Below are 14,928 nucleotides of genomic sequence, written 5' to 3'. Positions count from 1 at the left end.
ATAGGTAACCCTGCTTTGAGCAGAGGGATTAGACTACATAATCTCCCAAGGTCCCTTCCAACATTAACTATCATGTGATCCTGTGTTAAATTTTCAGTGAGAGATCACTCCAAGTGCTATGATATAAATTGCAAGGATGCCACTCTGCACTGCTAGCAGAGGATTTTATCTATTCCTCTTTTGCTGGGGCCCAAGGGTGTGTTTACAAAGCAGACATKACTCTGGCAGCAGCTCATGTAATGGTAATATTGCTGTAGTGGTAATATTAATACAATATTACCACTTCTCAAGTTGCAATATTATACYAGTTTTCAAGTAAGTGATTCAAGCATTTTAATTAGATGCTAAATTAAATGGTGTTAACTCTGGTATATGCACCTATACTGCTAGTCATGCCAGCTGCTTTGAAGTCACTCACCTTCAGATTACCTACACACACTGTACTCAGAGCAGCGACTACTAAATAAGCAGTGTAGAGTTGTGACACAAGAGTTTAACCTGCAATATCTTGGCAAAGCTAAAACAYGGTGATAGGCTGGCGTCTTTCTACTATGTGTAACTGACCGATCAGAAGCAGGTGCTCCATCTCTGCACTAAGAATGGAGTTCAAGACAGTTTGAAATTCAAAATGAAAGATACCCCGTCCTTCTCCTATAACATATTCCTACAGAGGTCTTTTAGTACTCTCAGTTACAACAAACAGTTCAGATCTTCTGCAGCTAAATCATTTCCACTGTATTGAACAAGACATTTCATAGCCATGCATAAAATAGACATAAATGTGCTCATAAAATACTGCATATTTAACTGATAAATAGTTAAAAAAACAGTTAAATACAGTATCCTAAAAATAAAATATCATCAATAAGTCTGACAGCATTTTATCAAGTCCAAAAGTTATTTAGCTTGAAGGAAAAGAACTCACAGAATGTTTAAAAAAAATAAAATAATTACATGATCTTCAGGCATCTCTTCTAGAATATACAGAATGCATTTGTTTTCATGATTCCAATAAACTCACCTGGAGTTTTGAAGCTCAGTCTTTTAAAGTCTGTTCGCTATTTAAAGTATGAAACACTCCATGTGTTGGAACTCCATTTATAGTTTACTCTACATTTTCACATCAACTGGGTAATATTCCACAAAACTAGCTGKAACGTGCTCCATACTTTGTAACACTCTGAGGCAGGTTTTGTAAAAATGAAAGTGACTAAACAGAATACCAGAATGGAAAAGCATTTCCCCTAGACAGTTCCAGAGCATGCCTCTGTACAGAAGAACCATGGGTATGCTTTTCACAATAGTGTCCTTAGCCAAAGTACCTCTCTTTTCTCTACAGATACCCCATTTATTTTCTGCAGTATTAAAATACCTGAATTATCAATGGTTCCAATAGTTTCTCCACAGTAAATGTCTGGATCTGCAGATCCTGAGGATCAATTTTCAGTTTAATGTTTGGCACTTCTGTTGACATTTCACCTAGGTACAAACAAAACAAAGAAATGTGTAAGTAACTGAATAAGGAACTATGATAGTAAGTTTCATTGCTCTTGATCAGTGTCCAGAGAACACTTACTGGGAAAGAGACTTGGTGCAATGGCCAAGTCATATCATAAATAGTATGCATAAACTGCAAAAATCATTTAAATAAATTTAAAATATGTACAATGCTTTTTTTTCTCTTCAGATTTCTATATTGACTCTATACAAAAAAGATTGTATTAGAAAACTTAAGAATATACAGTCTCTCGTAGTCAATAGTAATAATAATGAGCTTTTAACCACTATTTATATAGTGTATCATTGAATTGACCAAAAGAGAAAAGGACCACTGCTACATACATTATATCTATGCATTAAACAATAYATTAAATGACAGTGGTCATAATGAATGTGTTAGGAATAAAAATAGGTATGGCCACTCTTTTAAGCTCTGACAAATAATGACAGGAGAAAGTGAAACATAGTTTACCTTATCCTGTATAATAGCAAATATTTTCTAAGTGTCAAGATAGATTAAGTCCAGAAAACTTATTACTGTCAGCAAGAAGGAATTAAAGTTGAATAAGGTCTTTATAATGAATAAATCATTCAACAGAAACTTAATCCAATGTCCACTGATAATAACTTAGGAGTTTTCATGGAATTCATTGGGACCTGATTCAGGCCTTTTGCCAGCATGGTGATAAGTCTATGTGCACACTAGCACAGAATTATATCTGTAATTTTGTCAAATTGCAATTAATTATTGTCCCAAAACAAATACATTTGAAATTTCCCAGGAACTTAATTTCCCATAAAAGACAGCTCAGCAAAAGCCTTTATAGCCAACAAAATTTCAAACACACACATAATGGATACCTGTCCTTTCTAAGCAGGACTTATTACAACCAKTGCTGCTGTATAATAAAGTAATAAGGTACTGTGACCATACAGGCTAAAGAGATATATTGTCACCTTCTAGTGAACCTAGAATTGATTTAATATAGCACAATAGATTTAGCATTTTTATAGCAACTTTATAGCATAATAAGCACCCATATTTCACTTGCAGGCAAAGAAAACATTAATAGTAATTAAAGAATTAAGGATAGATGTAATTTAGGTTTTTGCTATTCTCAGTAAGGGTTATATAAATGCCAAGCTTATTGCTTTATTGTAAGCTACGCTAGCTGCAGCCCTAAATTCCTATACATTCCGTTGGAGACATTCAAGTGACAGCTTCCATAAAGAACTACTTTTCCAGTTTTCATTCAAAGTCAAAAGACATTTAAAAAATAAAAATTTAAGATCAGACTGTCCAGAATTACACTTTTTCCTTCTGTTTTAAATATTTAATATGAGAATACCAGAATAATCAATGCAAATCCCTTTACATGTTTTACTCTTCAAGAAATTTTTGGACACTTTTTAAAAAAGGAAAGAGACAAAAGGAAAAAGAAAAGAACAGGGGTAACAGTTTTGAGTAACCCAAAATTGTCATTAGAAGTGGCTCTTCTTCTGCCCAAAGAATGAGGAACAAAGGCTTCAGAAACCCAGATGTCCCTTAGTCAGCAAAGGGACTGCAGTCCTTCCACAGCTTGAATTGTTACGTATACTCTCCCCTATTGTCAGCCCATTGTTTCAATAATAGAAGGAAAACATTATTCAWTTCATTTAATAATGGAATGATAACAGACCTATGACACCTGGAAATCCTGTAATGCAGCCAGAAAACCATTGCACACAAAGGTATTACACTTGAGTAATTAATCTAAGAAGTATCCAGTTTTAATCCATGTTCCTTAATTATTTTCAATTCAGTGAAAAAAATTGGAATACGCACCTTTACATAAGTTAATAGAGATTTTATTATTTCTATCAATGGGCCCATKATTTATCCATAGATTTTCATCTAATCATAGAAATAGATTTGGTCTCACAGCTGAAAGGACTTCAACACAAAGACAGAACTTAGTTTACAATTTTACTAAAACACAACTTTAATTTTATGCTTATCACAACCATAGGCTACTGAAAAGGAGAGCTCAATTTAAGCAAGAAATGATGGGCCACCACCATGGTTGTGGTACTGACTTCAGCCACATAACTCATTCTGTTAAGATTATTTCTTCTGCTAGGTCTGGATTATTTTTTCATCAAAGCTCTGCTTTTGTACCTTGTGGTTTTAATTCCAATGAGAYTTTTAAAAATTAACAATGAGTTTCTACGACTACTAGGTTGTACCAGAAGTAAAGTGTAAGTTAGGACCGCAATCTCCTCATTGCTGAAATATTTTCATTCTATGATCCTTCCATTTTATCTGTTATTTCATCTTCATAAAGCTTCATTTAACAGTACCATACATACCCAAGCAATAGCTTACATCATTTGATTTTGTTAGAGGTACTCACATTGTCACTAATCTTACTATCTCACCAATAATCACTTTTGAAAACAGTTACCTGAAACAGGAATTAAAAATATTAAAATATTTATGTTCTTTTAAAATGAAGCAACTTCTTCAAGATAAAAGTTTCACACAGCTTTCAGCTGACTGTATACTTTAGGCACTATCTAATCTCTATAGAATCATTAAAGTATAACCACTTCTTGATAATATACTAGGCCTGCAACAAAAATAAGTAAGGTAGACTCTCCATCTGCTGTTCAGCGGAGGAATCAAGAAAAATTAAACACATCATGGACGATGTTAACCTAAATCTTGCACTCTTGAAACAGTATATAAATACAGATCTTTGGGCCCTTTCCCACAAATTCAAAATTATTTACAGGGCTTTATAAAACTGCAGCTTTTGCCATCATGAAAATGCAACACCCTGTGGTTTCTTAATATTGCACACATATTGGTGAGCTTCTGACCTTGGTGAGCTTCTGACCTATGCAAAGAAACGTCATTCTTGCGGGTCAATTCAGATAAAGGGCAAACACTCTTCACTCAAGCAGGTTTTATTTTTACTATGCATTTAATCTGTAGTATTTCTCTCAAATATCCATTAGCCCCTCATGTATGGGAACTAAAGGCCAAAGTAAAGTCAAATAATCACATAATCTTATGGTAATCATTATATATGGAGTATTATAAGTTTCCATGTTTCAAGAAGGAGAGGCAAGAATATAAAATGCAACCTCAAAAAGACAACACCTACCAACTGCATTATTCTACTTTTAACAAACAATATTCAGAGAAGGTTCCATGTCTGCAAAGTAGGTTAAATCTCATGCTTGACTATAACTWTGGTTGTATGAGACCCACTTCCAGYAATTAATGGCTGCATTAGCAGGAGAGCTTTCAGCAACCTGGACACTAGGTTCACACCAGCATTCACACTTYCACACTTCTGAAATAAAGATAACAAATATTAACATAACATCCCTTTTAACTTGTTAAAGTAAGCTTTTCTACAATACCAGTTTCTTCTCTGAAAGCCAAAAACATTCCTCATGCACATCCCTGCTCCTCTCAATTTGTTTCTACATCTGCCTTGTATTTAATAGCTTCTTAACCTTCCTCTCCCGTAATAAATGAACAATGCAGAAGGCCTTGGCTAAAGSTGCAAGCCTGGCAGGGTGCGGTGTGTCTATGTTAACAATTTGGTGCAGCATAAGACCTTCCAAACACACAGCAGAGAGCCTCAAACTTTTGAAAACTTGTTCTTTATGATGACACCATGGAATTGCATAGGATACTCCCTTCCAGCTTCACTGGGATTGCATCAAGACAGATCATTTCATAAGCAAAAAATTCTTTTTTTTAGTAGTTAGCAGAATCTTTACCAGCTTCCCAATATATGGGCATCTCTTAAAATCACTGCTATCGATGGCAATGACTCTGCTGTGATTTCTTTCTGGGCAAAATCTTAAAGCAAGAGGACATATAAGAATTTAAGAACTCCACAGATATAGCACCTGGTGGTTCTACTGAGCTTTAAAGAGATCACTACATGGTAGGGGTTTTTTTTGTTTGTTTGTTTGTTTGTTTGTTTTTTGATACAGTTGTGTTTTAAGTTTCTTTTGGTTTCACCTCAATTCATTGATAGGGGGATTAATAAATGCTTTGCTCAATTCAGAAATAAAGTCTTTGTTGTTTGCATCAAGAGGTGCCCTCCCTTCTTTTTGTATATCTTCTATGGATGCAGCATCACAGGTATGATGCTAGGAATCTGCACTGATGGTCAGGTCTTTTATAAAATTTGTCTGATAACATGTTTATTCTTATTAGACATTGCTAAGCTCCAGAATCCTACTTGTGAACAGTCTCAAATTCRTGGATTGTTACAAAAGCAATCCCCCTTCTCACAGCTCCGGAAAATCTCTGTGTGCTGTGAATAACTTTCTCCTCTCTCTTTTCATTTTTTTTTAAACCTTGCCATGCTTTCTAGAATAAAGATTTTATTCTTTGCTTTGGTTCTGGCACACTATTTTTGAATGCAACAGTGGTCYTTTTGCATTCTATCAGTCTCAAATTATAATCATTAACTGACAGTCCAAGTTAAAAATCACTTTCATCATGAAAGGGTTTTCATTTACCAAAAAACTCAATCATTTTCAAGGTACCTATTTAAAGGCACACTAGCTGATTCTATGAGTTTTTTGGTTTTTTTTTTTTTTTTTTTTTGATATTTTAATACCTCCTGTTAGACTTCCTTAAGGCAACCTAATCACAAGAACTAACTTGCAAGCCAGTACAGTGAAAATTGTAAAATCTTAAATTAAAAATCTACCATTGGCATATTAAAATAATTTACTAGGCTTTCTCTACTGTTAATTACTACATTAGTAAATCAGCATTTGTGTAGATTAACACTTTTTTACCAAGGCAAGGGTAACATAATACAAAGAAAAATACRTCTGACACAGATTGTTCTGGGGCCTTTTCCACCACCAAGTAAACTTCTCTCCTCCCAGACAGCTCCCTCAACTGAACARTTTTTGCTGCTCACCTTAGGGAAGTAAACGGAGAACACAGTCCATCTCTTTTTAAGACGAACATATYTACTCCAGTATAACATATCTACTCCACTATAATTTGTTAATTACAGTAGGGATCMTGACTGTAAGATATTTTGGTGAAGACTTATAACCTCACACTTGGATACATTAACCTTTACAGTAGGCAATTTCAGCACCGTAGASCAGCAGCTCTCACAACACTTACGATGTTAAGCACATGTCTCAAGATATAATTCTGTCTCAGAAGAGCCAGAAAAACAATCCACCCATACAATTCAAGTGCAGCATGCTTCAAGATAATACACATTTTGTCCTTTCAGCGGATGTGTCTGAACTGAAATTGCTATGTGTTTGGYTTAAGAACAAAAGACACATGAAAAACAAAGTTTGCATTAATCTGCAATACAATGTAACCACAGTATCTGCAGTTTTTAGATAACGTATCTAAACAGCTAACACAAACTAATCAGCGTCAGAAAGTAGAGTCGTAGATATTCCACATAAATTAGACAAGCTTAACTTCAGAATTTAATTCCTGCTAAATCATTAGAAAGCCAAGAGCGTATCACTCACCTATCCTAGAAAACAAATGATCCATATGCAGCACAACTGTCTATGCAACTCCCTTGTGCTAGAAACTTCAGTGCAAGTGCTCTGGTTCACTATATGGCTGCTGAGGCATCTGCAAGTGCACTGCCTGACAAGCTCGCCAGTGTATTTCAGGRTGACTGACAGGGTACAGTGGCTGCTGGACGGGTGGCAGGGGGATGGGCATCCTTAAAGATATAATTTAATGCAGAAATATTCCCTAAAAAACTAGAAATTAAAAAATTCCTTTAAATCCACATTGATTAATTTGATGACATGAAACATGACAATGCCATTACTTGTGGTGCTTATTCTTGCAATTTTCAATGCAGCTATTATTTTCCCATACATTCTGGTTATATGCCAACTTCTATCTCAAGGCAATGACTCAGATTCAGACTTTTGAACAAGACAGCAAAGGGATTCATCGGCTTTCACCCAATCATTTGGCACTAAATTTGTTTTTTCTTTTTCTTCTATTGCATTCTTTTCTACACTGACATATACTATATTATSCTATAAAGCTCATAAAACACACAAGCCTTCTAAAGAGCAGAAAAGATACCGAGACTATATTTTATTTTATTAAAAATACACATTCAGACTACTTTTTTTTTTTTAAACAAGAAACACATGCATAGGACACATAAGAACTTCCAAGACATTAAACATTGCTGAGAATATTTAACAAAACCTTTTGTTACTTGTTCTTAATTATATATTTTAAAAACATCATCAATTCTGTTGACACCTCTCTGGAATTAATATTTGTCATCTCTTTTGCAATAGAATCAGTACAGTGAGTGCAAAACAGGCTTTATAGAAGCAACAATAACAGTGACTATGTTTTCCTTTAATCCACYAGCTGTTACTGAAAATATACAGAATGTACTGGAATTATCCATTAAGATTTACTAGTCCTGTTTGTGACAAAACTATATGGACCTTTTCTACTTGAGGGCCTACTGCACTTGTAGACACTGGAATGGAGAAATACTTCTGACATCCGGGAAGAATGTACTGGAATTATCCATTAAGATTTACTAGTCCTGTTTGTAGCAAAACTATATGGACATTTTCTACTTGAGGGCCTACTGCACTTGTAGACACTGGAATGGAGAAATGCTTCTGACATCCAGGAAGGATTCAGTCTATTTAACACTGATGAAAATCTACAATGTTTCTCACAAATTATTTAGTTGCATACAAAGTTATGATGTAACACTGCAACCATATTAGATTACATTTTTATCATTACTAAGAAGAAAGACGTCTGCTAAAGCAAAGGCAGCACAAAGGGAAAAACAAGCCTGAAAGATGTAACAGTTGTCAAGACTCAGGTACTAGTTAATAAAATGTATTCACTGCAGGATACTTTATTTAACCAGGTTTTATACTTAGTTAGATTCTCAGTGAAGTAACTGGAMGGTATTTTTAATACCGAGTAAAAATTTTTTTTTTCTGATGTTTCCTCTCATCTCCCTCTGTGTCCACCTTCTCCCAACAAGCATTTTTTTAATCAATTGTTCAACTTCAAGCACATCTGAAAGGCAGATAACAGTCCCAGATGCAATAGATTTCTATCAAATTCTTAAAAATAATTCTCATAGTAAAAGAAATAACTAGATTCAGACATAAGCCCTTTTAGTGAATTYACCATGTAAAAGAACACCACAGAAGCCTACTTGTTACTGGACACAGAAGGACTCACACGGTAAGATGCACATATTATGGGACTGACCTAGTGCTATGAAAAGCCTTAATTAAGGCTTATAAAAGCTTTGAGATGGGAGAAAACATCACACCTCAAAAAATAAATTTGTGTTAGACTCTCTGATGTGTAGCAAAATAAAAAATGAAGATTTTTTTCCCCCAGGGTTGCAACACTGAGAATGGTATTCTCTTTCCTTGTTTAACAGTAATGCTTAGTTTTTCTATAGTGATTTCCATCAAAGTACCTTTCCAAAAAGAAGTCACCTTCCAGTCCCCAAAAGCAGAAATAATTTCCTCAAGATTACACAGAATGCCATTGGCAGAAWCAGGGATGTAATGATCTGGTCGCTAGGGTACCTTACTCCTTTTAACTCTGGTCAATTGACAAGCTAAGAAGAATAAAACATTTCCATTTCCAAACATAGCTTGCAATATAAAGGATATAATCTCATATTCCATACTCACATTCAAGCTATGCAAATATTGCTATTTTTTCTTCTTAGTAAGGTCAGTTAATGTATTCTTCTCCCTTACCTATACTACCTATTTTCTTGCCTTGTCTAAACAAATGCACTTTCAGCCATTACAATGCACATAAGAATTCTAGGAGGCATTCCAACAGAGGTGTGAATCCTATGATCTAGCCAGCTGCAGAGGTTTTGGCTTTGCACTAGCATCCCAGATGCTGCTCTTCAACCAGTACCTATCTCAAAACAGCCAGTAAGCTCTTGAGTCTATAGCCACAGCTAGGAAAAACCTTCTCCACTGAAGTATAACTACAGGAATTCAAAGCCCAACAGTACATTTACTATATTAGCAATCAGAATTCCACTAACATCAATGAAAGTATAAAGGTTATACACCATTATCAGTAAGAGCAAAACTAAACTGATCTTGCTGGGCCTAGAAATGCTTTAACCTATCTTCAATCCTATCTTGTACAACATCTCTTCCAGGTACATTTTTCTAGTCGTTCAAGTTCTGGGTCTCAGAATTGTAATTGTGAGATGTGTGTGTGTGTGTGTGTGTATACACATGTGTGTATGTGTGTATATATATACACACACATATATATGTGCGCGTGTGTGTGTGTATATATATTATATATAGTGTATATATATATACACACACAAATGACAAAGTTGTCATTGGCATTCTCTTCCTAAAAAAACAAACACAAATCCTTTCATGTGAACCTCTCTACTATTTTCACTGCATGCACTTTGAGCATTGAACAAGCATACAAGCATTCCACTAAGTGGCACACAGTCCCCACACAAATGGCTATCCCGGGCTGGTAATGATAGGTTAAGAAGGTTTGGCTCCAAGCCTCCCCTTTCTTATCATTTTTGAAGTGCTCCTATCTTTATTCAGAACCAGAGACTCTGTTCAAATAAAGTTCAAGTTGACCTTGCACTAAAAATAATCTATTGCTCACCTCATTAAAAACTACTAAGCAATTTCCATAATGTGCAAGTGGAAGGTTTTTAAATGCTATTTGCCTTAGAAGGAATTCCTGAGTTTCCTTTTTGCTGTGTTGAACATAACCTTTCACATTATATTACTTTTACTTAATATTATTTCTTTCTTATTTGTAATGAGTTTACAAGTTTTTCCTTTCTCTTAGAAAGCATTTCCTCAATCAGAACTGAGATACTGTTTCCAAATCAAAATATATCTCAAAAGAGAAACATTACTTATTCGCTATATCATTTCTGAACAAATAGTCCCAGAGGTAATATCTAAAGATATTCCTGTTCCTTTTAACCTCTCTCCTCATTCAAAGCCACTCTCCAAGGTCACCAAAGGACCTGGCTTAATAACAACCTTACAAAAAGTCTGTTTCATATTGGATTAGTTTCCTAATGTGGACCAACAGATGAAAAATAGGAGAAAATAGTGGCAATGCCTGATGTTTTACTTTTTCTAAATAGCAGTCCCCCTGTCTAATTCTTTCCTGTTAGTGTTTAGAGATTCACCAGCTCTGAATATACCCCTCATCTTTAAGAAGAGGGGTATGTATATAATCTTTTTGAAATGTACATAAAGTACATCTTTTTTAATGTACATAATCTTTTTGAAATATGTCAATCCGTTATACCGAGAGAGTCCTTTGTTAGCCCTCATTTCGGAATAGTRTCTTCTGGATTTTAAAAATAATTGTGTAAAATTGCTTTGTACAGTAATTTAGTATTTTCAACAAGGAGATTATAACCTGTATTTGCATAAACCTTCTAATATCCAGCAGAGAGGAGATGAATGAAACTTTGTTAAAGGAACAGTATTCACACAATATTCTATCTTTCCTTTTCCAAGATTCCAATACAAAATCAAGGCTTCTTGCCACTTCCTACTTCTACAGTATTCCAAATTCTATAGTGTTACAGTATGGAATCAAAYGACAAATTTCAAATGGCTTCAAATGACAAATCACAATGATTTCTTACACGCTCAGAGCCCAAAAACCTAAAAATGATGTTTAATTAATAATAATAATTTAAAAAAAAAAAACAAAAAACTTCAGAGTTTTGGGARTCATTACTTGATTACCTGTTTATGGTTCAATTCACAGCTTAATGTTCTCTCACCAAGTGGAAAATTCTCTTCATTCGCCTTCAAACTTACCTTTTGAATCAGGAATCTGACAAATGACCCTGGAAACAGTTCTGTGATGTATCCTTCTTGAAGTGACTTGACTCCAGAGCCACTGGGAGTGAGACAGCAAGTTTGACTGCCTGTCATTYCCAGTCTGAGAGAAACAAAATAGGAGAAGACAGTCAGAATGGGGAGGGGAGTCCCATTTGAGACCTCCTCCTAAACTGTTAGTTCCTGACTTCACTGATAGCTTGWTTCTGAAAATACCACTTAGAAAAAAGCCCAAGTTCATTCCCAGTCAAACACAGTTTTGTCACTAAGCTTTTAGACCCTAAACCAGATCCCACTGAAGTCAGTGGCAAGATCTCCTCAAAAATCAATACAGTTTAGACTGAATGCAAGAGGAAAAAGRGAAACAAGCCAACAACAGGAAACTCGGGACAAATACTAAATTACATAGGTCAAGTTTCACACAGTGTAAAGTTTCACACATACCACAGTGGGCAGGACAGTTGTCTTCTTTCACCATTCTAAAATACTGAAAGTATACTTCCATATTAATAATCCCACATTTACRATTTCTACCAAACTGACCATTTATAAAATAGACATCAGTGAAGTTTTCCCAATTCTTAATATTAACAATAGTACTGCAGTACATAACAGTGTACATAGCAAAGAAAAGAAGATTCTGAAAGAGCAGAAGTTGTCCAATACTTCCCACGTAATTACATGTTCTACTGCTTCACATTTTAATGATCTAAAATCAAGCATCCTGCAACTTTTGCWTATCAGCACCAGGTACTGGTATACAACATGTCAAGCTAAACTCTCTTCTTGGAAAACTTCTGCCAGAATAGTTGGGCTACTTCTAGTTAATTTAGGTGAAACAGACACAGTCAGTCTGAATATCAAGGCAGTCTGGGACTCACTAACAGGTGATATCTTCCAGATTTCTATAACAGCCTTCTTATCATATCATTCAAACCTCTTTAAAGTATGCTCTCTATTAACTATTTCTAATTCTTTATCTCATAACTTTACACCTTGCTAAAATTAATCCTAATTTGCAAAATTTACCCATATCATTAGTTTCTCCGATTGGATTAATCTTTCTCCATTTATTTTTTGCCAGGTAATCAAATTAGCACCCAAACAGAAAAACAAACTTCCCAACACGGAATATTAGGGTCATTTCAGTGTCAAAACTCACAAATTAATCACAAAATTAAATTAATCACAAGACTAGTTTTTCCTCAATGCCTTACTCTAATTCCTGTATTTATTATAAACATGATGTATCCATAGAAAGATTAGGTTATTTATTTATTCAAAAATTTATCTTCTTTTCTCCTGCATTTAGTAAGTTTACAAGTTAGATGGTCACTCCAGGTACTTACTGAATTCTGTAGCTCTTTATAGGCCAGCAGTTCTGYGATTCCTCAGGTAAACTCGAGAGGATTGAGTGTTCACTAGGTCATATCATTCTCTCATACTAATGGGAGTTTTTCTTCAGTCCTTTTAAAAAAGATTCAACTAACCAAGCAGGATATTAACTGAGGAATTAAAAAAAAAAAAAAAAAGAAAAAAAAAAACATTATTTGTAATTAAGGAAGTAAAAAGTCGATAGTAAAAGCAAACAAATAATGATCTTCCGCCATTTTCTTTCCCCCCCAACTATTCCTCCATTTCATCATTGTCCTTATTCTGAATCTGTGGTAACTTCAGCATTGCAGTCAGAATTGGCAGGTTTTGCACAATGAATTTGCCATCTTGAGGCAATAAAAATACTCATATAGTAAGAAAAGACCCAGAACACACTAGCAGAAAATCCAGAAAAATCTCTGGTGAGTTTTGCTGTGGCATTTGTTGCTGGAGGTCAAGAGAAGCATTTGAACAAATATGGCTGACTAAAGGAGGCAGCTGAGGCAAGCGGACACAGTCCCTCACACTTCCCTGCCACGTGGTAGATAAAAGTAGAATATAAACACTAGAAGATAACCCACATGCTCACGCTGCTCCTATCAGCACAATGAGTTTCAAATCCTAAAATGGCACTGACCAAAAGCACCCAAGTCCTGATAAACCAGTAAATAGGCACTTTTATCTAGAAACGCCTCTCAGAGACCCACTTTCACTTCGTAATAAGGGACATTAACATATCTCATGCCTCGTCACAGAGAKCTTTCCCAGTAAACACTCTTAATGAGGTTTCCTGCCCCAACAGCCCATTGAAAACACATTTGGACCTTACAGCCTGCTCTCTAGCATAGCCTGCGCCCTCCTTTTCTACCCCCATGGCCCTCCTCAGGCGGGGAAGTGGCTTCCCGCTCTTTGCCGCCGCTTCCTTCCGCCCAGATCGACGCTCGCGCTCCGCCCGCCCGCCTTGAACACGGGTCTGCGGGCGCGAAGCCGCCGCGCCGCTGCCCCACACGCGAGCGGGAACCGAGAGACAACGTGGCCCGGCACACTCCCCCACACAGAAACGCCAACTGAAATGCCCCCAGCGGGTCTCCGCGCAAACCCTTATAGCAGCTCGGCGAGCGCCCCGCCCCAACGGCCGCGGCCCCGCCCCAACGGCCGCGGCCCCGCCCCAACGGCTTCCCGCCCGCGCGCCTCCCACAGGCGCCTCGCTGGGCGGGAAGCGGGCGACTTCGCTCTGGGTAAGTTTTCTGACAGAAAAGTTGCGTGGGGAGCTTCCCAAAGCGGCTCTTCCGTCAAGAACTCGTTTGTTTTGTTAAAACATACAATAAATAAATCTTGTTGTGCAGTTTGTTTGCAAACAGCACCTGCCGAGGAGCTGTTTCCTACACAGGCTGTAAGGAGAGGTGCCACAACACTACTGCTGCTCCCGGGATGTGGAAGATGAAATTCCAACACATAAATTCTGCTATTGCCAAACGTTCCTGACAAATTCTTCTAACATTTGTGCGACCTGTATGTACAAATGTGTATAAAGCCTTGTGTTCTCTGTCAATCTTTATGCATCACTCCGATATATAAGCTATCTTGTCAAGTGGTGACATTCCTGTTTTTTTACAAACTGTCACAATTTTTTCTACTTTACGAGATTTAGTAAATCAAGTTTGGACTCAAACGAGATGAACAGTGGCTATATCTGTGGACACAGGCTCATTCCCTGATGATCCAGGAGAGGAATTTGGCTAATACACATCGTAGTTTCATGCCTCTCATGAACCCTGTTTCTCACTCTCATAGAAGTCAAGTCAAAGTGGAGTTCAGCCCCAGATGGATTGAAGGCATGGACAGAATGTGTGACCAGACCAGGACCTGAAACATGCCTGTAAGTTCACCCATACAGATACAATCATTGTTTGCTTAAATAACTTAGATTATACTAGGCCAGGAACATACTTTATGTTCATATAGGTGGCAGGTATGTAAAGTGTGGCTCATGCATTGCAAAAACCGAGTCTAATTTAGTAGTCCTACCACAAATTATTTTTGGCACAGAGGGYAGCCTCTTCATGGGGACGCTGTCCATGATATCTTGTTCAGCATACTGAGATTTTGAAAACATATCAGTTTACACATACATTAGAGGTATTTTTATATCCA

The 14,928-nt window shown here is 36.4% G+C and overlaps 1 protein-coding gene across 1 annotated transcript in view; it reads right to left on the bottom strand.

Moving 5' to 3' along the window:
* CTNNA3 (catenin alpha 3) overlaps window positions 1-7,051 on the bottom strand; it is a 314,978-nt gene extending 307,927 nt beyond the window's left edge. The window contains exons 1-2 of the mRNA XM_026042683.1: window positions 7,027-7,051; window positions 1,373-1,479 (exon numbers count right to left, since the gene is read on the bottom strand). Coding sequence (XP_025898468.1) covers window positions 1,373-1,479; window positions 7,027-7,051 — 132 coding nt within the window. The remainder of the gene's footprint in view (window positions 1-1,372; window positions 1,480-7,026) is intronic.
* Window positions 7,052-14,928: the final 7,877 nt, after the last annotated feature.

The sequence above is a fragment of the Nothoprocta perdicaria genome, unplaced genomic scaffold (assembly GCF_003342845.1).
Source record: "Nothoprocta perdicaria isolate Ctin4 unplaced genomic scaffold, notPer1 scaffold_310, whole genome shotgun sequence".
Classification (NCBI taxonomy): domain Eukaryota; kingdom Metazoa; phylum Chordata; class Aves; order Tinamiformes; family Tinamidae; genus Nothoprocta; species Nothoprocta perdicaria.
The sequence above is the reverse complement of the archived record's forward strand: the minus strand, read 5'-3'. Positions and strand labels throughout refer to the sequence as shown.